Below are 25,679 nucleotides of genomic sequence, written 5' to 3'. Positions count from 1 at the left end.
TTGCTCTCCAGACACAAGTGGACGAGGAGGAGCCCCCACAGTAGATGCTTTCGTGCCATTTCCCGAAGAGCCGATGCACGGCTTTTCCATTCTTGTCAAATACCGTACCTTCAATCTCACGGGCATTAGTGCTCCAGTATTTTGCCTAGGATTCAAATATAAGTTATTTGTTTAGTACTTTGGGGTCAACTTATTACAGATATTAAGAGGAAAAGCAAAGGAAAGAGAAAAAAACCACAAGAATGATTCTGCATTAAAAAAAATAATAAAATAAAAAAAAGAATGATTCTGCATTGTATATAGTGTGCTGGTTCTGGGTTCTGGCTTTTTAAACAAATCATGCTTTTAATTACTTCATAGAAATTAACAGCTAACTATTTACAGTGTGCAACTGAACAAGCAACATTTGTGAAAGATACGGGTTTTCTCCCTACTTCTGCTACATGCAACGTCAGAAGGAAAGGCTCAGGTCTCACACTTTGGCCAAATAAAGCGGTTGGCCTCTAAGCCCCTCCTCTGGAATAGCCATTCCCTGGATGTCACTGTGGCTCTGACTACTGCAATTTAAGAGAGAAATAACTTGTATTTTTTTTTTTCTAGATGGGAACTAGATAGCTTTTTGTAAACCAAGAAGGAGGCTCCTTAACATTGGTCATAATAAAGCAACCAATTTTCAGTTTCTCCGATTATTTCTCCCCCAAACTAGATTTGTTCATCCAATCCATTGGAATGTTAGGCAACCCTTATTTACACTGTGGAATGGTCCTGGTCTGAGAGAGCAGCTCAGCTCAGCTCAGCCTTGTGGGTTTTATACAGTACCACAAGGTGGCCAGCAGAGGGTGGTCTAACTCCCTAGAGTTGTGTGGTTTTTTTTTTTTTTTTCTTTTTTTAATCTCCCCATTACCTGGCTGCCCCAAAAAAATCTCTAAGAAAGAACGGAAGGCATTACTTCATAAATCAAAACTCCCAGTGCTATTTTCAGCCAAAACAGAATCCATATTTGGAAACCAATAAAGTTGAGTGGCATTTTGGGGCCATATTCTGGTGGTTTGGTTTCCCCCTTCTGTGTCTACGAGGAAGATGGAAGGAAGGACAGAGTACAGCAGCATCACACAGCTGAATCAGAAATGTAAACCTGAGGTCTCTACTCAGGTAATAATGGAGGAAAGTGGCAACAGATACCGTCCAGGCTCTTAAGTGTATTCTGAAGCAGAAGTCCGGTTTTCTATTATAGACATTTGCTGACAAATCCAATGCTGGCAATACAAGGGGATGCCACAGAGGAAGGGCTGTGCTCCATTGGGAAGGGCCACATCTGCTTTCAGATTCTCTTTCAACACCAGAGGTATGTCCAGTGTGCCAATCCCCTCATTTCTTGTAGCCACAGAAATCTATTCTCTGGCCCTAAGTGTGTGAGTACTAAGTAGACGGTAGAAATGGGATTCAAGCACATTTCCTTGGGGAAAGTGCTGAGAACCAGGTGGCCTTCACCTGGCTCAGGGTGCTGAGCTATATGAAGTTTTCAAGGCAGAGTCATTTTTATATTACCTCAAACATTACTAGTCTGATTTATAGGATATAATAAAGACCTCCATCTATCTCTCCATAATATCCCCTACAGGCTACAGGTGGTGCAGAGAGGTCCTGCATGAAATGCCACAATTAGAGCCTAATCTCTTGGCTTCTGATTTTGATCTTAATTAAATGCAAATGTTCCTTTAAGACCATGTTAAGTACATGATAATTTTAAGGGGAAGAGGAATCTAAGGGAATTGAGGCACTTGGAAAGGTAAGCAGACTATTCCACACTTTTGCCTTTGGCCAATCTGTTCATTTACCCTATGAATGTTCATGAGCCTTTCCAGACATCAGCCTACATCAGTGAGCAAGATTAGACCAGGCTTTTGCTTCTCCAGAGTCACGGATGGTGAGGCGGGTGTGGGGAACAGAAGATGAAAACACACAAGTAAACCAACAGTGAGCAAGCTAACTATAGATGGGAATAAAAACGTTGAAGAAAATGGGATATGATAGACACTGACTAACAAGACAGGGCTGATGATGAAGGATCTGTGGAGAAGGGCTCCAAGCAGGAGGAAATGGAGAGAAAGGCCAGTGTGGTCAGAAGGGGAGGAAGGGTTGGTAGAAGCTGAAATTGGAGAGGAATGAGTGTGTTTGTGTGTGTGCATGTGTGCACATATCCATATACAGGCAGGTATGTGTGCATGTGTGTGTTCATATATGTGCGGCCAGCTGTGTGTGTGCATGCACATGTGTTCGCATGTGTGTGTATGTGCCGGTGTGCGTGTGTGTGTGTGCACGTGTGAACATGGGGGGGTGGGCAGTGCATAGTGCACAGGGCCTTGTGGGCCATTGTCAGGAGCCAGGCTTTTACTCTAGGAAAGACAGAAGTTGTTGGAGGAATTCTGGGATATACAGCGTGACTTTTGTTTTTTTCATTCTAGTAAAACATAAATAACAAAATGTACCATTGTGATCATTTGTAAGTGTACAATTCAGTGACGCTAAGCACATTGACTATGTTGTGTAACCATCATCATTTTATATTTCTAGAGCTTTTTCATTTTCCCAAACTGAAACCGTGTATCCATGAAACACTAACTGCCATTCCCCAACCCACCAGCCCCGGGCATCACCATTCTACTTTTTGTCTCTATGAATCTGACTGCTCTAGGTACCTCAAAAGTGGAGTCACACAATACCTGTCCTGTGTCTGGCTTATTACACTCAGCATAATGTCTTCAAGCTTCCTCCATAAGGTAGCATGATGAATTACATTGTATAAGAGTCCCTCTGGCTGCTGCAGTGAGGACAGACCACAGGGGAGTAAGAGTGGAAGGAGGGAGGCTCGAAGGGGACACAACCCTGGTCCAGGTGAGAGGGGTTGGGAGGGGGGAACACCAGGGATCCCCCGACATTGCTTGCCTGATGGCACAAGGGTGAAGGTGAAAAGTTCCCTGGGATGTCCTGTGCCCGGAGGCCCTGCTCTGCCAAGGCCTTTCTGGCGGTTACCTTTATGAAATTCACTTTGCAGTGGCAGGAGTCATCATTCAGGTTCTTGATGACAATCTCCCCATAGTGCTCAATCCATCTCTGCCCACTTAAGATGTTATGGATGCAAGAGGTCACTTTGTTCCACTCAAAATGATCTCCAAAGCTAAAAAGGAGGAAATGGTGGCATTAACAATTCCCAGAAGAGCCAGTAGCAAATGCAAACAGATATTGCTATTAAAAAAAAAAAAAAAAAAAAGTCACATAATGAATTACTCCTTCCTTCATTTCCAGAACCAACTGGGTGCCTAAGCCATGCTGGGCATTCTGACTTCCACTCCCCCAGGAGTCATCCGTGTCACAGAGGGGAGCAGCAGTCAGAGATGGCCACTCTGGAAGCTGACAGGGACTTCACTGGAAGCTGGTGATGTCCTCAAACAACCCACTCTCTCCTTTGACAGAGGAGAAAACTGAGAGCCAGAGGTGACTTGCCGAAAGTCACCAAACTAGAAAACGGAAGAGGCAATGGGGAAGGTGGGGGCATCTTCCACAATCTGCTCTCTACACACATATGCACATGCATACACACATATGTGTATATATGTGCACACGCATACATATGTATATATGTATATGCAAAGACACATATCTATGTTCTAGATAAATCTTTCTTTAAAAATTTTTAATGTTTATTTATTTTTGAGAGAGAGACAGAGTGCAAGTGGGGGAGGGGCAGAGAGAGAGGGAGACAGAATCTGAAGCAGGCTCCAGGCTCTGAGCTGTCAGCACAGAGCCTGGTTGCAGGGTTTGAACTCACAAACCACTAGATCATGACATGAGTGAAAGTCAGACGCTTAACCAACTAAGCCACCCAGGCGCCCCTATTTTATATATAAATCTTACACATATCTTAAATCTTTCTACAATGAGAAAGTATTCAGACTTACAGAGTCATATAATAATTACGAGGATAATGATAATAAGACCAAACACTCACATGGTATATACTATTTGCCAAGTACTCTTTAAAGTGCTTTATGTACATTATTCCTTTAATCTTCATAAGCCCTGCAAAGTAGGTGGTTTATTTCTCGTGTTTTATAGATGAGGGAACTAGTGATCAGAAAGATTAAGTAACCTGCCCAAGGATTTGCAATTAGTAAGTGGCAGGGTGAGTACACGAGTCCTATTAGCCCAGTCCCGGAGGCCACACTCACAGCCATTTGGCTTTATAAACGAGTACCAATAATCTCTGTAGGATCAAGTCCATATCTTTCTTTAAAGGAATTCTGACAGTGAGGTAGGACAACAACGTTAAGGCAAACCACCATTCTTAATTTTGTTAGACGTGGAAACGAGTTTTAAAAGAGCTTTTGTTCAATGAACTTTGGTTTCCAGGTGGCATTTCCATTTGAAGGAGAGAAAATGTGAGCTTGTCAAAATGAGGTACATTTGAACTTACTGTCAAACCAATGAAAAGGGAAAAAACATATACTCAACACCATGGGGGACAATGGGAGTCCCATTCCTACAGCTGTATCTTGGCCCTAAATTCTATAAAGTTCCTAAGCACAGAAGAACTTACGCTGGCAGAGTCACGTGGGTGGTGCCAATGGGGACAATTTCCATGGATTTGCCCCAGAATTTGTTTTTCCATCTCACATCTGAAATGAAATACCAATTAGTACATATTTAAAAGGAGAGCCACACAGATCAGAGAATTCTTAGGCTGCATGAATGATCAACCACTATATAGAACCTCTTCATAATAAAATTCATTATTATACAGGATAAGTTTTCATTCAATATATGTACCAATTGAGTATCTGGAACAGAATCAGGGAACTAAAATTATAAGGTAAGTTCCTTCCCTTAGAAGAACTCACAGTATGAAAGGGAGACAAAAGTGAAAACAAGTAATGCCCACAAAGAGAGGCACAGGCTGTAACTGAGTATGTTTAAGAAGAAATGGAACCATAGAAGTAGGAATGACCAACATGGGTGGGGAAAAGCATCCGTAGAGGCCTGTCTGCAGGGGGCACTTAGACTGGGCTCTGAAGAATAAGCAGGAGTTCACTAGGCAGGAAAAAAAGCAATAGAAGGCAGAAGACAGCTTGTTCAAAGGGAGAGAGGTATAAGAGAACATGGCGTGGTTCTGTCCCACAGGTCTTGGATTGTTCAGCGAGACGAGCTGAAAGACAGACTGAGTACAAAAACAATGGGCTCTACAAGCCAGGCTAAGACATCTGGTGTGTATACACTGGGGGAAAATAAGATGTTTGGTTAGACAGAAAACTCATGCGATTAGATACAGACTTTGCAGAGGCAATTGGGACCAATACAGAAAATGGACCTGGAGCACAAAAGATGAGAAGCAAGGCGACAGGTTACAAGCTTGCTGTAATTGCTCCAAGGATAAGTGAGGGTGAAGTGACCTAAGGCCGTAGCAGACAGAGTAGAAGGGAATGATCCCAAAACCAGGAAAGAAGTAGGAATAGAACTAGCTGACAAATTAGATGCCGATTGTGACAGACAGGGAGAATTTGTAGACGGTCTCATAGTTTTCTCATTTGCATAAATGGTGGCACCAACTGGAAGACACAAATGGAAAAAGAACAGAGTAAAAACAGAATTTTTAAAAAAAGGAACAGAAAAACAAGGGCAGAGAGGGTGATCCCTCTGACTGCTGCATGATAATACACAGACCACAGGGGAGCAAGGTGAAAGGAGGGAGGCTGGTAGGGGGCCGTGGCCATGATGCAGGGGAGTGATAGGCCTGGCAGCAGGCAGCCCTTGGCCACATGATTTCACGTCTATAAAATATTCCTAATAGGCAAATCCACAGAGATAGAAAGTAGGTAAGGGATTGCCTAAGGATGGAAGAGGTTGATGGAAATTAGAAGCTGGGGTGGAGTAGGTACTGGTAGGTAGGCGGGGGTGGTTTCTTTTGGAGTGATGAAACTGTTCTGTCGGTGGGAATGCAAACTGGTGCAGCTGCTCTGGAAAACAGTGTGGAGGTTCCTCAAAAAATTAAAACTAGAACTACCCTACGACCCAGCAATAGCACTACTAGGAATTTACCTCAGGAATACAGGAGTGCTGATGCATAGGGGCACATGAACCCCAATGTTTATAGCAGCGCTTTCAACAATAGCTCAATTATGGAAAGAGCCTAAATGTCCATCAACTATGGATGGATACATACAATGGAATACTACTTGGCAATGAGAAAGAATGAAATCCTGCCATTTGCAGCAACACGAATGGAACTGGAGGGATTATGCTAAGTGAAATAAGTCAGTCAGAGAAAGACAGATACCATATGCTTTCACTCATATGTGGATCCTGAGAAACTTAACAGAAGACCATGGGGGAAGGGAAAGGTGGATAAAGTTACAAATAGAGAAGGAGGGAGGCAAACCATAAGAGACACTTAAATACAGAGAACAAACTGAGGGTTGATGAGGGTGGGGGAGAGGGGAAAGCGGGTGATAGGTATTTAAGGAGGGCACTTGTTAGGATGAGTACTGGGTGTTGTATGGAAGCCAATTGGACAATAAATATTTAAAAATGTTCTAAAATTGATTGTGATGGTAACTGGACAACTTTGTGAATATACTAAAACTCAGTGAATTATACTTTTTAATAGGGGAATTGTATGACATACAAATTTTATCTCAATAAAGTTGTTACCATAAAAAGATAATTGGCTGTTTAAAGCAAAAACAGTAATGTTGTATTGTGGGGTTTATAATGTACGTAAATAAAATGTTATGTTCACAGTAGCACAGAGGTCACAGATTAGAAGGGAAATGGAGGTATACTTTTGTAAGTTTATTACACTATATGTGAAGTGACATATTACTTGAAGATAGACTATATTAAAGATACATAATATAAACCCTGAAGTAACAACTAAAACAATGAAACAGAGGTTTTAGCTAATAAGCCAACAAAGGAGGTATGATGGAATCATAGAAAGTACTCAGTCCCAAAGAAGGCAGAGAAAGAAAACAAGGTGAACAAAGAACAGATGCAACAAACAGAAAACAGATAATAAGAGGCCACATTTAAACCCAACTTCATCAATAATCATAATAAGTGCAACTGGTTTAAACAACCTGATTAAAAGGCAGAGAAATGTCAGATTGGATTAAAAAGCAAGAGGGGCACGTGGGTGGCTCAGTTGGTTCAGCGTCTGACACTTGATCTGGGGTCAGGTCATGATCTCACAGGTTTGTGAGGTCAAGCCCCACATTGGGCTCTGTGTTGATAGCATGGAGGTTACTTAGGGGATTCTCTCTCCCTCTCTCTCTCTCTCTGCCCTTCCCCTGCTCTCTCTCTCTCTCAAAATAAATAAACTAAAAAAAAAAAAAAAAGCAAGATTTGGGAGTCATGAGCCTATGGGAATAGGTGGGATTGCCCAGGAAAAGGCTGATGAGAAAGGAGAATGGAGACTGAAGAGAATACTGTTGTGTAAGGTAAGGGGCACACAGAAACTACTTGGGAGAAAATCCTTCCCATCACATAATACATCACATCATCATCATCATAATATGCTTCTGTGGTCAGTGACTCTTAGCAATTAGGAAGTTAGAGATCTTATAAGAATTCTTCCCATAGGGTTTCAGTGAAAGTTAGAGAAGTTTCTTTTTTTTTTTTTTTAAATTTTTTTTTCAACGTTTATTTATTTTTGGGACAGAGAGAGACAGAGCATGAACGGGGGAGGGGCAGAGAGAGAGGGAGACACAGAATCGGAAACAGGCTCCAGGCTCCGAGCCATCAGCCCAGAGCCCGACGCGGGGCTCGAACTCACGGACCGCGAGATCGTGACCTGGCTGAAGTCGGACGCCCAACCAACTGCGCCACCCAGGCGCCCCGAAAGTTAGAGAAGTTTCTAATCAAGCTTCAATTCTAAACTTTAATGGCAAAGGTTCCGAAAGGGAACTACAGTACTTGCAACCTAAAGCGATATTGTCTCCAGAGAGAGGAACTGAGTGGCTGGGGATTGGGGTGGAGGGGGGGGATTATTATTATTATTATTTTTGCAAAATATTCTTTTATATCTTTTAACTTTTATAGGGTTTTTTGAAAAGGCGATGTGGTAACTCAGGTGTTATCACTGTGAGCAGAGAAAAATGCTTTAAAAACTGATGTGTGCTCATTGTTTGAAAATCATTGTTTGAAAACCCAGGATGTTCAAATTCTCCTCCTAAAGTACACTCTGCCTTTTGAATAAATATATAACTTAACAAAATTAATTAATCCATTTAGGAAATATTTTCAGTCTTATTTATTCTTCAGAACAACCCACCCTCCTCCCAAATCCAAAATATAAACTAAATATAGGGACAACAACTCCCCAACTAAAAAAAAGTCAGCAATATAAAATGTGATGTTTAGGGGTGCCTGGGTGGCTCAGTCGGTTAAGCGTCCGACTTTAGCTCAGGTCATGATCTCACAGTCTGTGAGTTCGAGCCCTGTGTTAGGCTCTGTGGTGACAGCTCAGAGCCTGGAGCCTGCTTCCAATTCTGTGTCTCCCTCTCTCCCTGTCTCTCCCCTGCTCATGCTCTGTCTCTCTCTGTCTCAAAAATAAATAAAAACATTAAAAAATTTTTTAAATAATAAAATGTGATGTTTAGAAAAAAAATTAAATTTTTCAAAAGCAAAAAGAACCCTGTTGTCTAGACTCTGATAAATGCCTGTAAGTATTTAGTGTCTCTTGAAATACACAAGGCATTTCAAGTGGCTGTGGAATTAGAGAAAAAAGTTACAGGAATAAAATGGTGGTGGCCTAGACATAGATGGAAATTTTTTTTTAAGGGAACAACTTAAATTATCCTCCTGAATCCTTAATTATGAAGTAGACAAACATCAGTAACTGTTCAGAGATGAAGGCATGAACACCAAGTGGTGTAAATCTATCCAACAAAGCCCACGTCCAGGGCATACTTTTGATCTTAACAAGCACTTGCCATAGTTCCTGATTAAAACAAATCTATAACATTACAAAAAACGATGGAGGCCAAATATAATAGCACATTACCTTGCCAGAAAACAAAATTTCCAGACTCAGCGTGACATGCAGAGATAGGTGGATGGTGGCTGACCTAATGGAAGTAAAATCCAGAAAACAAAAAATTAATTGACTTTCACGTCTCATAAAATCCATTCCTTCACCCTTGGCCTTGAGATGTAACAATGTGCAGTGTCAAAGCGAATGAGTTTAGTTTTCCTTCAACAAGTCTGTCCTCAAGAGGGCGCTCCTGATACACTCAGCCCTGATTTGCTCAAATTCCTCAGGCCTAAGAAGAAATCAGGTGATGGAAGCATCTGGAAGCTATGGGAAAAACAGCCAAAGAGGCAAATGTTGAGGATAAAGAGATGTTTTGGAAAGTGTGAAGCAAAAGCAAGGGCATGCAAGGGCGCCTGTTCATAAACCATATAATCTGACACTGGCTACCAATGTCAAAATCTCTATTAGCTGTTGTGAAAGTACCTGCAAATGTTTTAATTAAGATGTCAGATAATAGATATTTTAGAATGCTGCTTCTGAGCCACACTAAAATGCTCCAGCTCAGATTTTGCTCCTTTGAAAGCTCTGTATCACAAAGCCCAGCCTCTTTCCAAATCACCTAAAAGACTGATTGATCCAAGATAATTTTTTTAAAAGAATAATGTTTCTATAAAAGAAAGAGCCAGGGCGCCTGGGTGGCTCAGTCGGTTAGGCATCTGACTTTGGCCTAGGTCATAAACTCGCAGTTCGTGAGTTCGAGGCCTGCATCAGGCTCTGCGCTGACAACTCAGAGCCTGGGGCCTGCTTCAGATTCTGTGTCTCCTTCTCTCTCTGCCCGTCCCCTGCTCTGACTCTGTCTCTCAAAAAATAAAACAAAGTGTTAAAAAAAAATTTTTTTTAAAGAGCCAAACAATCACTGAAGAAATGTTAGCCAACTGCTAAGATACACATTTTATTCATTTTCTGTCGAGATAAAAATATCTTCAGTAAATAATGTAATTTTGTTCTAGGAAAGAGAATCCCCTGGAATAGAGACTATGGCACATCCCCCTGTGTTCTGTCACTGGGGTCATTATTTCTGTTTTATTCACTAATGAAGAAGCTAAAGGAAACATGGCTCCTGAGTTAGATTTCCTTGTTATCTTAGTAACTCCAGGCATGTAAGTGGCGAATGTACCGTTACTAGGATTCAGTACCAGTGAAACCAGAGTTATGCCGACAACAATGTTTCAAAATTTCTGTGACTTAGCTGGTTCTCAGTGAAGTATCTTATACTTAGAGCATCTAGCCTAATACCTTCACGTCACACAGGAGGAGACCAAACCCAGAGAAACTAAGTAACATTTCCCAAACACATTGAGAGGGAAGAGAGAGAGGTGAAAGGCAGCAGTTTTGGTGCGTATCAGTGGTTTCCAGTGAGGAGGTGACTCCTCTTACCTTGCTCTGGACCCTCAGCTATAACAAGGAACATGATATGAAAACCACTCATAGGTGCCACTCTGCTGGGTGAGGAACTCAGGGAGAGAGCTGTGCCACATACACATTTAACTGATGGCATTTCAACTGTGCCAGCTTGACCCGATTTCAACAGGGCAGGTATCTTTCAGGTCTCAGTGACCATAAATCCTAGTTCTGATACAAGGTGGGAGATGCAAATTTGCTGTCCCTTGGATGGTTTTAGTTACCACAGACCTCTTAAGAATGTAGCCCCTCTCCAAACAGACACAAGCAAAGACGCTCAACAACACTCATCATCAGGGAAATACAAATCAAAACCACAATGAGATACCATCTCATACCGGTCAGAGTAGCTAAAATCAATAACTCGGGAAACAACAGATGTTGGCGAGGATGTGGAGAAAGGGGAACCTTCTTGCCCTGCTGGTGGGAATGCAAACTGGTACAGCTGCTCCGGAAAAGAGAGTGGAGGTTCCTCAAAAAATTAAAAATAGAACTACCCTATGACCCAGCAATTGCACTACTAGGAATTTATCCAAAGGATACAAAAATGCTGGTTTGAAGGGGCACATGCACCCCAATGTTTATAGCAGCGTTATCAATAATAGCCAAAGTATGGAAAGAGCCCAAATGTCCCTCAATGGATGAATGGATAAAGAAGGTGTGGTTATATATATACAATGGAGTACAAGTCAGTATGAAAATGAATGAAATCTTGCCATTTGCAACAATGATAGAACTGGAAGGTATTATGCTAAGTGAAATAAGTCAGTCAGAGAAAGCTATCCCATGATTTTACTCGTTTGTGGAATTTGAGAGACTTAACAGATGATCATAGGGGAAGGGAAGGAAAAATAAGATAAAAATGGAGATGGAGGCAAACCATAAGAGACTCTTAAATACAGAGAACAAACAAAGTTGATGGGGATGAGGGCACTTGTTGGGATGACCACTGGGTTTTATATGTAAGTAATGAATAAAAAAAATGTAGCCTCACTCTGTGCCTATGGGATTTTTCAGGTCAATTTTTACTTCCAGCATGCTTTAGAAGCCTAACTCCTAAAATGCTCTGCTAGCCTTCATTGTCTTCCTTTTTATTTTTTAATATAATTATTTTTTTAATGTTTATTTATTTTTGAGAGAGAGAGAGAGAGAGAGAGAGAGAGAGAGAGAGAGAGAGAGCATGAGCAGGGGAGGGGCAGAGAGAGAGGGAGACACAGAATCCGAAGCAGGCTCCAGACTCTGAGCTATCAGTGTAGAGCCCGACTCCGGGCTTGAACCCACAAGCCTTGAGATTATGACCTGAGTCGAAGTTAGATGCTTAACTAACTGAGCCACCCAGGTGCCCCATTGTCTTCTTTTTTAATTGAACTCCTTTGGAGATACTTTTTATCACAAAATGTTGCAAACCCATCCCTCTTTTCTCCCCACTGCCTCGCACCCCTGCCGACCCCACACCCACTCCGGACTATCAATGAAAGCAGTGGAGTTAATTTTTAAACCTTGGGATCATATAAAACTAAATGAGGCAAGACAACACCCACACCCTACTTCTCCCCTCCCTTCCCCCTGTAGCAGGTGAGGAGCTATGGAATGTTCCCCCTCCCCCATAACGTAGGCATATTTTAAAGTAAATTATTAAAAGGCGATCGTATTTATTCCCGCAGAAACAATGTAGTAAAAAATGTAGGATTCACAGTCTTGATCAAGAATTTGGCATTTTGTAGGTGGGGCCAAATGTAAACATTAAAGCAAAATACAGTATATACAAACTATAAACCTCTTCTGTAATAATTTTAAATCCCATAAAACAGGGATAAATACACTGTCCACATGAATTACAAAAGAAGCCCTATCAGTCCATAAAGCATATATATGTCCCATAAAAAGGCAACCTCGACCTTTTAAAACTATTATGTCAGATACATGAATCAGTGCTTCGCAGAATGACTTTACATGGGTTCAAAGGATGTTTCCTGAATGAGTAAATCTCAACATTCACAGTATCAATGATTTTGCTTTTTTTTTTTTTTTTCTGGCTTAAAAAGGCCTTTGGGAGTGATTTATTTGGTGCACATTTCTTTTAAGAAGTTTACAAAGCTTCTCAGGAAAATGAAATTGGTGTCTTCGTTTTCTTCGATATATTTCCTCACAACAGGTATTTATTCATGAAACATTTCTGGAACATCTGCCATGTGCTACACTAAGTGTCAGGGAACAAGGGAGCACTTTTGGGGTTCCATAGATATAGGTCCTAACCAGGCAACATCATCTACTGGCCGAATGGCCTTGAGCAAGTTTTTAAACATCTTGGGCCTGAGTGACCTCATCTGTAAAATAGGGCTAATGCCAGTGACTTTGCAAACAAAAAGAAGACACAATTAACATGTCAGGATCATCCACTGGTATGAAGTGGGCGGAGACTAAATTTTAGCCATTTTTCATGAGTAGTATTTCCACTTAGTTATCATGGTAACCTTGTGTCTTCATTCGCCTTATTTTATAAATTAGGAAACAAAGGACCCATCCAATGCTACACAGTTACTAAGTGACAAGGGGTGGTGCTTTACACCAAGGTCTTCTGATTCCAAATCCAATGCTCTTTGCTTTATGTCCTAGCTGCCTCTCTATGGCTGTTCTCAAGGCTGAGCTCTGGTCACTTCCCAAAGCCTCCGCACACCATTAAGTTCCCATCTTGAGAATATTCAGACAAAGAATCTTTGGAGTCTGACCTTCTATTCTGAGTCTCATTTATTTCTTTGTAAAATGAGGTCTGAGGATCCCTCTGACTTCAAAATGCTCTAAATCTAACATCTATTCCCAATGTCTTCTTCAAATCCCAGCATCAGTGGATGTCAGCCAAATGGAAAAAGATTCTACCAAGGCTTAGACTAACTCAAAGGGCCCATCGAAAGGGGGTAACTCAAGGTTCGTAATTTAATCTTTGTTGATGGCAATCTTTCTAAAATCTACTGGAGTAGAGAATGATGGGCACAATCTAACCTTAGTATGGGATTTGACTGAGTTTCTATTCCTGTTATATCTTAACCCAGATGTAACCCAGAAAGGCATTGGATTTTGAGTTTGGGTCTGAACTGACCCAGTCCTGAAGCAGACGACTGTCCTGTCTGTCAGGCTACTGGATAAATCCAATTTAAAGGGGTTCTTATCATCCCTCTCCACCATCCCAATAAAATAAGAGCACTTTCTAATTGGTAAAGATTCTCAAACATTCAGGAAATTAGTATATATGGTTTTTATTGTGCAGGTATTTATATGGATCTTTCTTTCCACAAGCCCAAAACCAGTGAGTTCCCCTAGTGGTTGAAAATTCTTATAATTTATCTGTATATCTCAAGACTTACCTAATCATTAATCATTTCTGATTAGAACCTAATCATTTTTTATTTATGTTTTGAATGTACTTTATAGAAGAGGCAAGTGGTATGGGGAGAGGCAGATGGGGAAAGAGTATATTTCAATATTTGTGTATTTTTGTAAGTATATCTTTTTTAAATTTAGAAAAATACCCCTTAGATACATCACTTCTGCAGCTGTCCAGAGACCTAATTTTTCAGTCTTCCTAGCTCCTGACTCGCCTCCTATCTTGAAGGTCAGCTTGTGGAAAAGAGGACAAGTGCTAGGTAAGAAATCATGCAGAGAGGGACCAAGTGGCCATTCTTCCCACAGCATTCGTCATTTACTAATCAGTAAAAAGAAAGGAAAAAAAAAAGAAAAAGCATATGATATGTCAGGCACTGTCCTTGTCACTGGGGATACAATGAGAAATAAAAGAAACAAAAACCTTCATGATTGCAAGATAGATAATAAAGAAATGAGTACATAATTTTTCAGTTGTGCCATGCGTTAAGAAGAAAGGAAGGCGTGAGGATGGGGGGATGGTAAGCGGGAGTGCTATTCCAGACATGGTGGTAGGGGCAGGACTCTACAGTGGAAGTGTCTGGGGCTAAGAGAAATAAGGAAGTTAAGCACGTGGAAAACTGGGATAAGTGCATCCCAGACAGCACGGGCACTGCTCAGGGCTGGCAAACACTCCGTATGTTTGAAGAGGGGCAAAAAGTGCCTGGAGCTGAATGAGCAGAGGTGGGACAGGCATGCTCTCTGGAGCTAGCATCTTGGTGGGGCTTTGTGGGGCCATGGCCAGGAGTTTGGATTTTATTCCAAGTGACAAGGGAAATCACTGGAGGTTTTAGAGCAGGTGTTACTTGCATTTTGAAGCAATCGCTCTGGCTGTTGGGTGAGGAATTGGCTATGGAAACAAGAGACCAGTGAATGAGTCTATCACAACAATCCCAGTCACTGATTGCCTTTGCTTGGGCTTGGAGGCTAGCTCCAGTGGGGGAGGCAGTGAAAATGGCTGGCTTTGGAAGGAAGGCTTCTGAAGGAAGACCCCAGGATTTGCTGATAAATAGGATATGGATTCTAAGAAAAAGCTATTAAGGTTGATGCCAAGGCTGCTGGCCTGATCTTTGGGAGAATGCAACTGCCAATTATTTTCTCTTCCCCCATGTTCAGAGTTAATCACCTGGTTTGACAAGCACGTGGCTTCTTGCCAAAACAGAAACAAAAACACGTGAAGCGAGGACTTGACCCAGACGTGAAAAGCACTGGTTTACTTGCCTTGTATTCCATTTATTGCTAGTTTTATTTGAACAGCCTGAATTTCCTCTCTGATAACGTCTTTAAATAAGATGCCACTTTAATCAGTAGTAACTAACTCTGCCTACTAGTAGATCAAAGAACCACAAAGAGGGGTGACGGGCAGGGAGAGAAGTGATAGGAGTGGTATTTATAAGTCTGTCCAAGAATGTATGTTCAGGGTTCTCTTGATGAGTAACCGAAAAGCAAGAAGGGCTGAGGCTGGAGATCAAAGGAAAAAAGACTTCATTTGAATCTCTTACATTTTAGTAACCTTCAGTAACTCCATTCAGCTTTTCTGTCACGAACTCTCAACAGTACATGGCTGGAGGAGGAGGGTCCGGGGGGTGGGATAAATGGTAAAAATGACTCGAACAGTGATCGGACAGCTGAAGTTCCAGATAATCAGGGATAGCCACTTTTAGGTAATAGCTTAACTGCATGTCCTTTAGATACCAAACCTCTCCCAAAGGTATAAAAAGAGAAGCAAAGTTAACTGAAACAAGTTTTCTGACCTGTCCAGTCCCTGATGAAGCCCTGAGCCAGCTTGCTAGCCCTTTGCCAGGCAGCAGGGGAACTGAGTAAGGAAGAACCTACCAGCAGGATGCTTAGTCCCTGAGGAGAAAAAGGGGGAATTCAAAAGGACTTCAGAAAAAGGAAGTCATTTTTGAATTCCCCTTTTTCTGAGCTTATTTAGACAACCGAGGCTGAATCACATTTCTTGGCACAAAGCAAACTCCTCCCCAGAGAAGGTAGAACTGCCAGGGGTTAGAACACAGGACAGGAATGTTTATGACTTACTCCTGAATGTTGCTCATTCACAAAGGCCACTCCCCAGACCACAGTGGGAGCTGGGAACAAAGTCCTATGTGGGTTTGAAGGATGAAAGGTGTAAGTGACAATGGCAGGCAAAGTCCCAGAGTCTGATCGGCGCACATAATGCTCTATTCCCATTGGTAGCCAATGGCCTTGGCAGCTCTGAGTAACTACACTTACAAGAGACTCCAAGAAAGGTGAGGCAGGGAGGCCACCGGAATGGAAACATTCCAACATTTCTGGTGCAGGGCACTGGGAGATGCTAATGTTCCAGGCCTCGGTCTTCTTGCCTAGAATTGATCCTCACCTCATCTGCCACACAGCGGGTACTCTGAAGATCAAATAAGATCCTGCACAAGTCCGAAAAGCATAAAGCACTCCGCAAACCTAACAGTTCATTTTTCTGAGGAAAATGTGAACAGCCAATGCTTTCTCTGGTTTCTGACCCCATGAGTCATTTTCATATTGCATTTGGGGGTTGCTTAGGTGAGAAACAATACAGAGGAGCAAGCTGTGATGCAGCCAAACTCTGTGAAGTAGCAATTACTTCAAATTCTTTGGCCACTGACTGCGTCGAACATCCACACCCCCAACCAAACCACAAAGCAACAACATCCAAAGGCTTCTGGAAAAGGACAGACACTGCTTTTCAAATCTAGAAAACTCAGTGGAAGAGCTGAGTTACCCTAGTTTCCTTCCAGGTCCTTTCACTTGGATACATGGTTTCTATCAAGGTCCTTGTTAGAATAAACTTCCACCCTAAGATACTCATTTGGAGGTCCTACCCAGTTTATTAATCATTCGGTAAACTCTACTCACTGTGGAGAGGTGTAATAAAGCAAAGAAGGCCCCAAACTCTGAAAGCTGACGTATTATCACACGTATATAATGCATGACGGTAGAGTCACGCTGTCTCCATAAAGGGAGACTGTCTCCTAGGCCGGAAGCAGAAAGGGCCATCCTGGCAGGTGCCAGCATGAGACACAACAAACAACCTGGCACGCTCTTTAGATGTGTTGAATTAGGTCTTCTTGCACAACGGGCCAGCTGGTCATCATAAATAAGGGTGAGAGGGGGCGTGCAGGAGGCTGAACTGAAGAGTCTCCTGGTGGCCCGGAAAAGGAGCCCTGGACAAAACCCTTTCCACTCCTGGGGCAACGGGCAGCGGAGCACATCAAATTCCTCAGCCACCTCCCCTTCTTATTGTACACTTACCTGGTCATTAAATTCCGGGTTCCCAAGTGATCTGTTTATGGCGAAAGTATGCTGGGTCATGCGACCAAGGCCCTCTGGTCCCCATAAGAGGTCTATTTTTTTTATAGTAAATGCATAGAACAGCACTCTTGTTTATATATCAGTTTCCTAAAGGATTAGCTAGAGTGAGTCTGTGCCTGAAAGACTCATCCATTCTTGGGTATCTGAGGCCATAGGCTAAATTCCAGACGGATGAAGTGGCTCCATCATGAGCAGGACTGCTGGTGCTACCATAGGGACGTCAGCTGTGAGGACTCCCGGCTGCCTCGTGGCTGACTTTCTGTCAGAGACTCGCCAGTGACAGGATGCCCTCTTCAAACCACTTGAATTAGTGGAATAGATACAGTATACCTTATTTACTATTCTTGACACTGCATATTAGAAAGCACTTTAAAAGTTGCCTCTAAATATGAGAGCAATAACCACGTGCTGAACGTTTACCGTCTTCAGTGCAAGTATTTTATATCTCAGTGTATTATTTCACTAGAGCCTCACTGCGACCTATGAGTCGCAGCTAAGCACAATCATTCCTATTTTATAAAGACACTACTGAGGCTCAGAAAGTTTAAGTAGCTCGTACAAGGCCACACACAGAGCATGTGGTGGGGTTAGGGTTGGAAAGCGGGTCTACGTTACATCGAGCACACCTTCTGCTACTAACAATGACTAGATCTCTTTCTTGCTTATTTCTTTGGGATCCATTTCACGGAACCAAAGACTAAGTTATGTAATGCTCTTTCTGTCTTTGTGCCCATGTGCCCAGGAGCTCTGCTTTCTCTCTCCATGGCACCACTGGAGGTACACAAGCAGATCCGGAATTTGGCCCTGCCCTGGCAGGGGCTCATGGGATTGAAGCTCAGCTTTACACCAGCTCACGTTACTAACTCTTTCCTTATACCACTCATCCTGTCCTGATTGTCTGCTGTAGTCCGGGCTATTTTTGGCCTTTATTTTTTCGCATGAACGCATATAATGCCATGGTAACCAAATTATATTTTCATTTATTCTCATTCCATTTTAGCATTAGTATTTAAATAACCCAGTTGAATCTGAATCTAATTATCTTATCCTTTTAACTACTGATTTAACCCCCCACATCCCCAATATCAGTGTTTAATTTCCTGTTTTAGCTTCTAACTGGCAATCTACTAAAGATGTGCTTTGGGATTATTGTATATTCATTCTCCTTTGGGTTTCAGAGAACACTGCTTGTAATTTCTAGTTGAGACAAGCACCATACTGTTAAGTCTGTCAGCTATACCAGCTTTCCTTTCCTATCCCCCAAATGCAAATCCACTGATAAAGGGGGCCGCAAGACAACAGGAAGGAAAGCAATATTCTAGCAACCCACCCATTTTTCCTCAGTTTTCTAAGAACTGGGAGGAGAGAAACATAGCGAAGCAACTGTGTTTCATGTTCCTGGGCTAACATTTAGGGACATACAGAGGGCAGACGTGTCCAGTCGCTGTCATAAGCAGGGGTGAGAGGATTATTTTTTATTTTCTGTATCAATGCATCCTATCTTAGTGAAATAATTCCACATTGACAGATCCTTGAGAGGTTCCCAATATTCCGCTACTACCAACTACGCTGTCATAATAATGACAGCAGACACTCATCTAAGGCTTTATACTCCATGTATCAGACACCGTTCCGAGTGCATTGTAGAGAGTATCTCATTTAACTGTCACAAAGCCGTCTGAGGTCTGCACCACTGTTACTATTTCCACTTTAAGGAGGAAACTGAAGCTAAGTAATTTGCGCTGGGTTACAAACAAACCTATTGAGAGCTAGAGCTGAGATTTGAACCTAGGCCAGCACCAGAGACCCTGCTCTTTGTTCCTAAATATTATTACCTGCTAATGCTTAGGTGGGCAAGTCTCATGGAACCTCAAGGAACTCAGGCTACATAAGTATAAAGTATGTCCATCCATTAGAGGAAGACCGACACTGACCCCAGCCCCCAGCCCACTGCAGTCTCCCCACACCCGGAACAAGGCTGGATATGTGTGACATGCTCGGGAAAGATTCAGTGATTAAATAAATACATGAATGAATGGTTCCTCTTAAATGGAATCAAGAATAATGCCGTTATTTGATGCTATCCATTCTGATGGGGGCATTCATCCTCTAGAAGGACAATGTCAATGAGTAAGGGGGCATCTTACTTTAAACCTTAAATCACAGTTTGAAAAGTTGCCTCACTATGACTTTACACAAAGGGTGCTGTTGATGCCTATGGTCAAAGGCTCTTTCAGCATTGCTAGTACCTTCATGTGCCTGGGGGCAACTAGGTTTCAGGTGAAGGGAAATCATTCCTTCTCTTTATGTGTAAAAGCACTGTAATTATCTAAGTTGCTTAAAGCCAGTGAAAAGTGGACAATAAATATTTCAAAAGCAGATGTAATAGCGTAAGCGACTCCTCTAGCACCAGTGGACGAAAAGGGTGTACATAACAAACAGAAAGGGTACATATCCACCTGCTCTGAGAAAAACCGGAAGCCTTTGTCCTCGCGGATACACTCATAGGTTTCTCCAAGAACAGGATTGAAGGGCTTGCTCCCAGCTCGGAAATAGCTAGATGCATATGCTGATACAGCAAAGGCTGCCACGTACACCTGAGGAGAAGGAAGAAAGAACTTTATTATTTCTTGGTCTCCAAGAAATCGTTTTACAAACACAGGAACAAAATAAAACCTTTATTTCTCTCTTTATGGTTTGTTTTGGAAAGCCAACAATTTGTCTCTGGTTTAGAGACCACCAAACCAACTTTGGCTTAAAGTTGCAGGTTTAAATAATGTCCATCTTGGCCCAGAGACCAGTGAACCAAACATTTTCAAACTGTCCGTCTGTTCTGATGCCTAAAAAGAGGCTTTCAAGAGGATATTTATCAAGGGATCTACCCTGTTTTTGAGCTGTTAAGTTCAGTACCTCTAAACCTGACAAAATCTGAGAATCCTGATTTTCAGGAAGGAGAAAGAAGAAGAGCATAAAAAAAGCCAAACTTCCCCAAATCCAGGAACAAGCAACCCTTCCTACTTTGATACTGTAGAAACCTACAAACTCATTTTGACAAAAGAAAATCTGTGATAGTAATTCCCTGTCTGGGTAACAAGTCCCAGGACAGGGCACAGTGCCTTTAAAAGTGTCTTGCTTTCTGTAAGGAAAAATGAAAAATCATAAAGGAAGGAAAAAACTGTAGGTAAACATGAAATAAGCACTCACTGTGAGGCTGTCACCATCAAGTTCTCCTTTTGGGGCACCAAGGAGATGCGTTATTCTTTTTGCCTTTTTTGGCGAGGGGTGGGGTGCAGAAATTGAACCTAGTTAACAATCTCAATGTTTCCTCTTCCCAGCACATTTCATGAGGTTTCTTATATTGTGTGTTGGGGGGGGGGGGGAGGAAGCTGAGTGTCTTTCACTAGTCATATAACTTTTCTTAAGCCTTCTGCAATAGGACCCACCTTAACCACTCACACTATAGAATACTGCAGAACATCTGGTTAGCTTATAAAAACTCAGTTCAGGAGGCTCAATTCTGTCTTTGTTCTCAAAGTCCGGGTATCTGCTCTTCTCTTTGCTTCCCCATATGTGTTCTACTGGCTGAAGAAAGTTCACACTGCCTCTCTGGAATGTTGGATCGACCCTGAATCACCTTCACAATTTAAAATGTAACAACAGGGGCGCCTGGGTGGCGCAGTCGGTTAAGCGTCCGACTTCAGCCAGGTCACGATCTCGCGGTCCGTGAGTTCGAGCCCCGCGTCAGGCTCTGGGCTGATGGCTCGGAGCCTGGAGCCTGTTTCCGATTCTGTGTCTCCCTCTCTCTCTGCCCCTCCCCCGTTCATGCTCTGTCTCTCTCTGTCCCAAAAATAAAACGTTGAAAAAAAATAAATAAAAAATAAATAAATAAAATGTAACAACATTTATGACAGAACCTGGTGTCATCCATAATGCTGGGTCGGGGGAGAAGTGAGGGAGGGAACAGACACAATGAAGCATCCTCCTTTGAGGCAACATGAGGGAGAATCTATTCAGGGGCATGAGCTGACCTGCAGGGCAGTAAACAACCCAGGGACGGGGTTGCTGCACAATGCCTTCCTGCACTTTCCCTTCCAGATGCATTGTACTTGAATGCAAAGCCTTCCCTCAAACTCCTTCTCAAGGTCAATTCCACCAATCAATCAGCTGACATCCTAAGGGGCTCTCAATCACCACAAGAATGAAACACCTTGAAGAATATTTTCATCTTCAAAGCCAATCTTTTCTTTAAAGAAAAGAGCTGTCCACAAATGTTGACTTTTCACACTTGCTTTAGAAGCTACTTGCCTCCCTTTGTTCAGCAGAAATTCTCTGGGAAAGGGTAACAAAGAAGATAAAACACACACACACACACACACACACACACACACACACAGCTTGTTTTTTTCTCTCTTGCTCTTATTATCATTAGGATCAAGAAAGTCTCTTTGATGGAGAAGTCCCTGGAGACTGTGGACCTACAGCGGGATGTCTCTTTCATCCATAGTTAGATTTCCCCTTCATCTTCAAATCACTAAAATAATGAAGTTTTAATGAGGGTCAAAACTAGGGACTGCTTAGAATTTAGAAAAGAATGGTGTCCTCCATCAGTGAGAGGATGACTTAGGGTTAGGTCCATGAAGCCCAGGGGGTGTGCAGACTCCAATATGGCCCATCAGTAAACTCCCAGGACAGAGACTCTGCATTTGGGGGAAGACACTGAAGTCCCAGCCTCCCATCCAAACAATGACCTTCCTTCCTATGGAGCAGGTAACATATGAGGGAGCAAAAAGAGGGAAGAATACTCATTTTCAAAGAACAAATTCAGCTCGTCACAGAAAGGGCTGATTTGGCCATCATCTTATAACCATGGTCCCCTTATCTCCACCCCATAAGACAGGAGAAGGATGAGAATCACACCACTAAGTGTTTCTAGGCTCTAAGTAGAGCTTTAAAAAAAAAACAAAAACTTACTCTACAGAATACGAGTGGGGGTGGAACAATAATCTTTCTTACGTAAAAACCTCGAATGTTATTTTTCAAAAATCTAGTTGCTAGTGGGACAACTCCCAAAATAAAAACATTCTCAAGGGAAATTTACCCTGGAAAAGAAAAACAGCACAAGAAATTAAATTCTGTCCACCCGGGATAGTAAAAATAAACACGCAGACAGCCCTCAAGACAATGTTTTACAGCCAGGCATAACAGAACCATCACTTGGAAGGTTCTGGAGAAAAAGGAAGCGTAAAACCACAGAGCAGAACTACCCACAGGCACCAACTGTCACAGAGAAGCTCCCCCACATGGCAAATCCTATCGAGGTGACGGAAAATAACCAGGCACAGGGGAACTAGATGTTGGTGAGAAATGAACCCATTTCAAGGATAATCCAAACGAAAACCAGAGGAGCCGGGGAGCTCTGACCCTGCCCGTCTTAGCTGTGCCGGGCCCCCCTCGAGGGGCCGGGTGACTCCGGAGCAGGGGCCAGACAGCACAGCCGGAAGAGTGACTCCTCACCATCCTTTCCAAGGCGCTGGGGACTTGTGCGGCCTTGTCCAGAAGCTCGCTGTACTCCAGCTCCTCGCAGAGCCGCTGCAGGGTGTTCAGCGGCTCGTTCAGCTCCACCGGCATGGCCACCTTGGACAGGTCCTTCCCTATGTTGTTCCTCAGGATGTTCCACAGGCTGATGTTACTGGCGTTGGGACACGGAGCTGGCAAGCAACTTCTTCTTTTGGACTTTGCGTCCCCACCGCTTTCAAGCACAGGCCCTGAAAGGGACATCAGCCTCACTGTCTCTAGAAGACTTTTCATTTTATTATTTAGGTAAAATCAAACAAACTAACAAACAAAAAAATGAAACCGTGAATAAAACCTGACCCGGCAAGTACTCGTTTACTATTAATCTCAGTTATCTGGAATATGACCGAACGTCAGAAAATAAAAAGAATTCTGCACGGCTAAATGAAGTACCCAAAATTACACGCACTAAAACTCACGGAGTTTATTCGCAAGGGAAGTCTTCAAGTTCCTGCTCAGACGTTAGTGACTCACCACTTATATACACTTATGATAAAACTGGAAACTAGATTTCTATGCTCACAGCAGTTTACTATTTATACCTTTAAACTCTTTAAATTTTTAAAAAGCACTTGAAACCCTGCTTAACAACACTTTTAAGCTCTTTTTAAAAAATCACGTCCAATTCTGATAAAAAACAATTGTGCTTACTACAGAAAAATGATAAGGGAAATAACAGTCGTCCATTATCCCACTACCTGCATATAATAGCTGTTTATGTTTTGGAGTGTTTTCATGTAGCATTTTCTCCATCCATATAGCTCATATAGCACGTCTAGTTTTATGTTCTGCTTATTAACGTAACTATTTCTCCATGCTATTCAAAATTCTTCCAAAATATCATTTGTAATGACTGTAAAAAAAAAATTCCATGCTATAGATATGCCATAATCGACTGAATCATTCATCTACTGTTGGACTTTCAGATTTGTTTCAGTGTTTTGCTATGATGCAAAAAAAAAAAAAGTATTCAATATTTATATTCTTGATATTTGATTATATCTCTGAGTATTTGCTTAGGATATATAGACATGGAATTACTATGTCAAAGACTATAAACATTTTTAGACATTTGATTCAGATGATCAGATGGCTCCTCAAAAAAGGTACATTGATTTCCCATTTATCAACAGCATATGTGTATCTATCTCCTGAGGCCTTTTCAGGCTTGTCATCATTCATGTTGAATTTTTGGCAAATTGTTGGGTGGACGGTGTTATTTCCTTGCTTTAACTTGCATTAAAAAATTCCTAGTAATTCTTTCATGAATATTTCTTCTTTTCTGAATCATCTGTTTTCCTATGTACATATTAAGGCATAAATTTTTTGTTTTTATATTTGTTTTACAATCAAATCCCCATTTGACACTGATCTTTAAATTTGGTCCATGTGGTTAGCTGACACATAAAACATTTACACTTTAGGTATTTACATCTATCAATCTTTTCCTCTGTAACAACTTCCATTGACTCAGGCTCTGAAATTCTTCTCCCATCCCAGCTGAGCCTATTTTTGAATAAAATCTTTTGCATTACACCAACACATGAGAAACAGGCATTTTATTTCTACATATTTATTTATTTAAAATGTTTAACATTTACTCATTATAAAGCCAATCACTCTGAATAAAGAGGCTGCTTTGAGGAACAGAAAAGTATGAAACTGGGGTCACACTTTATAGTCTCATGTTAATCTAAGCATCCAATTAATTGTTGAATTGGTGTAAGCAAAAGTCTGATTTACCCAAGTAAACAGCTGCAAATGATGGTAGTTTTTAAAAACAGTTTTCCATGTAATCTCAAAATAGTTTCTTTGATTCTGCTAATCCAGATTTTGAAACAACACTAGATGAGTGACTACTACCAATGAATGAATAATACCTATCTAGCAAGTCTTCAAGCATTTTACATATATTATCTATTTTTACATATACTTTACATACATTATCTCTTAAGTAACTTGCACTAGAACACATAACCAGTGAGTGCAGAGCTGAGGTTAACCAAGGAAGTCTGGTCATGAATCTATATATTCCTAACCCCTGAACCTCCACAGCACCCATCATGGTGATAGATCCCAATATTTGCCTCCTGATTTGGGGAGGAAGAAATTAACAGGAATCACTCTAAATATCTAGCATTTACTATAGGTTCAGAGAAACTCTAACATCATAAATTATCAAGAACTTGATCCAATCCCTATTTCCTTTTGTAGGCAAAACTGTGTCGTATGATGCTAAGGTTAGGTCTATATCCAATCTTTTCAGTAGAGTACTGATGTTTAGAAATCTAATCTTCCACAGAGACAGTTAAACTGAAGGACACCTATTTTGCCTCCAAATTCTGCTGACGAAGAAAGCTGGGTTTGGCCCAGTGTTTGTTGAAGCCAAGGCAATGCACTGATCACCATTCCAGCCAAATGGCTGTGGAATAAGATAGAACCAGCTTTGACTTCTATGCTTTTCCTGGCTGATGTCACCTCAGCACAGCTGGAGTCTTAGGGCAAGTCTTCTGTTTCTAACCTTGACCTCTGAACCCTCTATTCCTGTGCTCCCCTTGGCCCCTCCCTCAGGCCTCAAAGAGAAAAAGACTTCAGCATTTGTCCATCTTCCTCATCCATGGTGGGAGTGCCATTTTAGTGTGTGTGCTGTTTGTCAAGGGGATGTGATGTTTCTTGATTTCTCTTTCAATCCACCTCCTTGTTTTTCTAGAAAAACAAGGAGCTCCTACATTATTGGTCTTCTCCTTTGAACCATTGGACTTTTCCACCAAAGTGTTCATCTCTCTGGAAACATTTCAAGCAAGATAGAGCAAAATGAGCATCAGACTTCTAGCAGATACGATGCTAAAAGGATGTACTTCCAGAAAAT

The 25,679-nt window shown here is 41.8% G+C and overlaps 1 protein-coding gene across 6 annotated transcripts in view; it reads right to left on the bottom strand.

Moving 5' to 3' along the window:
- The window catches only part of OSBPL3 (oxysterol binding protein like 3), a 178,782-nt gene that overhangs the window by 11,032 nt on the left and 142,071 nt on the right, over positions 1–25,679 (bottom strand). For all 6 annotated transcript variants that reach the window (XM_086694139.1, XM_086694148.1, XM_025930045.2 and 3 more), the window contains 6 exons: positions 22,751–23,001; positions 19,696–19,833; positions 9,059–9,122; positions 4,598–4,676; positions 3,034–3,178; positions 1–145 (listed from right to left, as the gene is read on the bottom strand). In XM_086694139.1, coding sequence (XP_086550265.1) covers positions 1–145; positions 3,034–3,178; positions 4,598–4,676; positions 9,059–9,122; positions 19,696–19,833; positions 22,751–23,001 — 822 coding nt within the window. The remainder of the gene's footprint in view (positions 146–3,033; positions 3,179–4,597; positions 4,677–9,058; positions 9,123–19,695; positions 19,834–22,750; positions 23,002–25,679) is intronic.

This window comes from Puma concolor, chromosome A2 (genome assembly GCF_028749965.1).
Source record: "Puma concolor isolate L17-30 chromosome A2, mPumCon1.1.hap2, whole genome shotgun sequence".
NCBI classification, from domain to species: Eukaryota; Metazoa; Chordata; class Mammalia; order Carnivora; family Felidae; genus Puma; species Puma concolor.
Note: the sequence above shows the minus strand (reverse complement) of the source record. Positions and strands in the feature narration are given on the sequence as shown.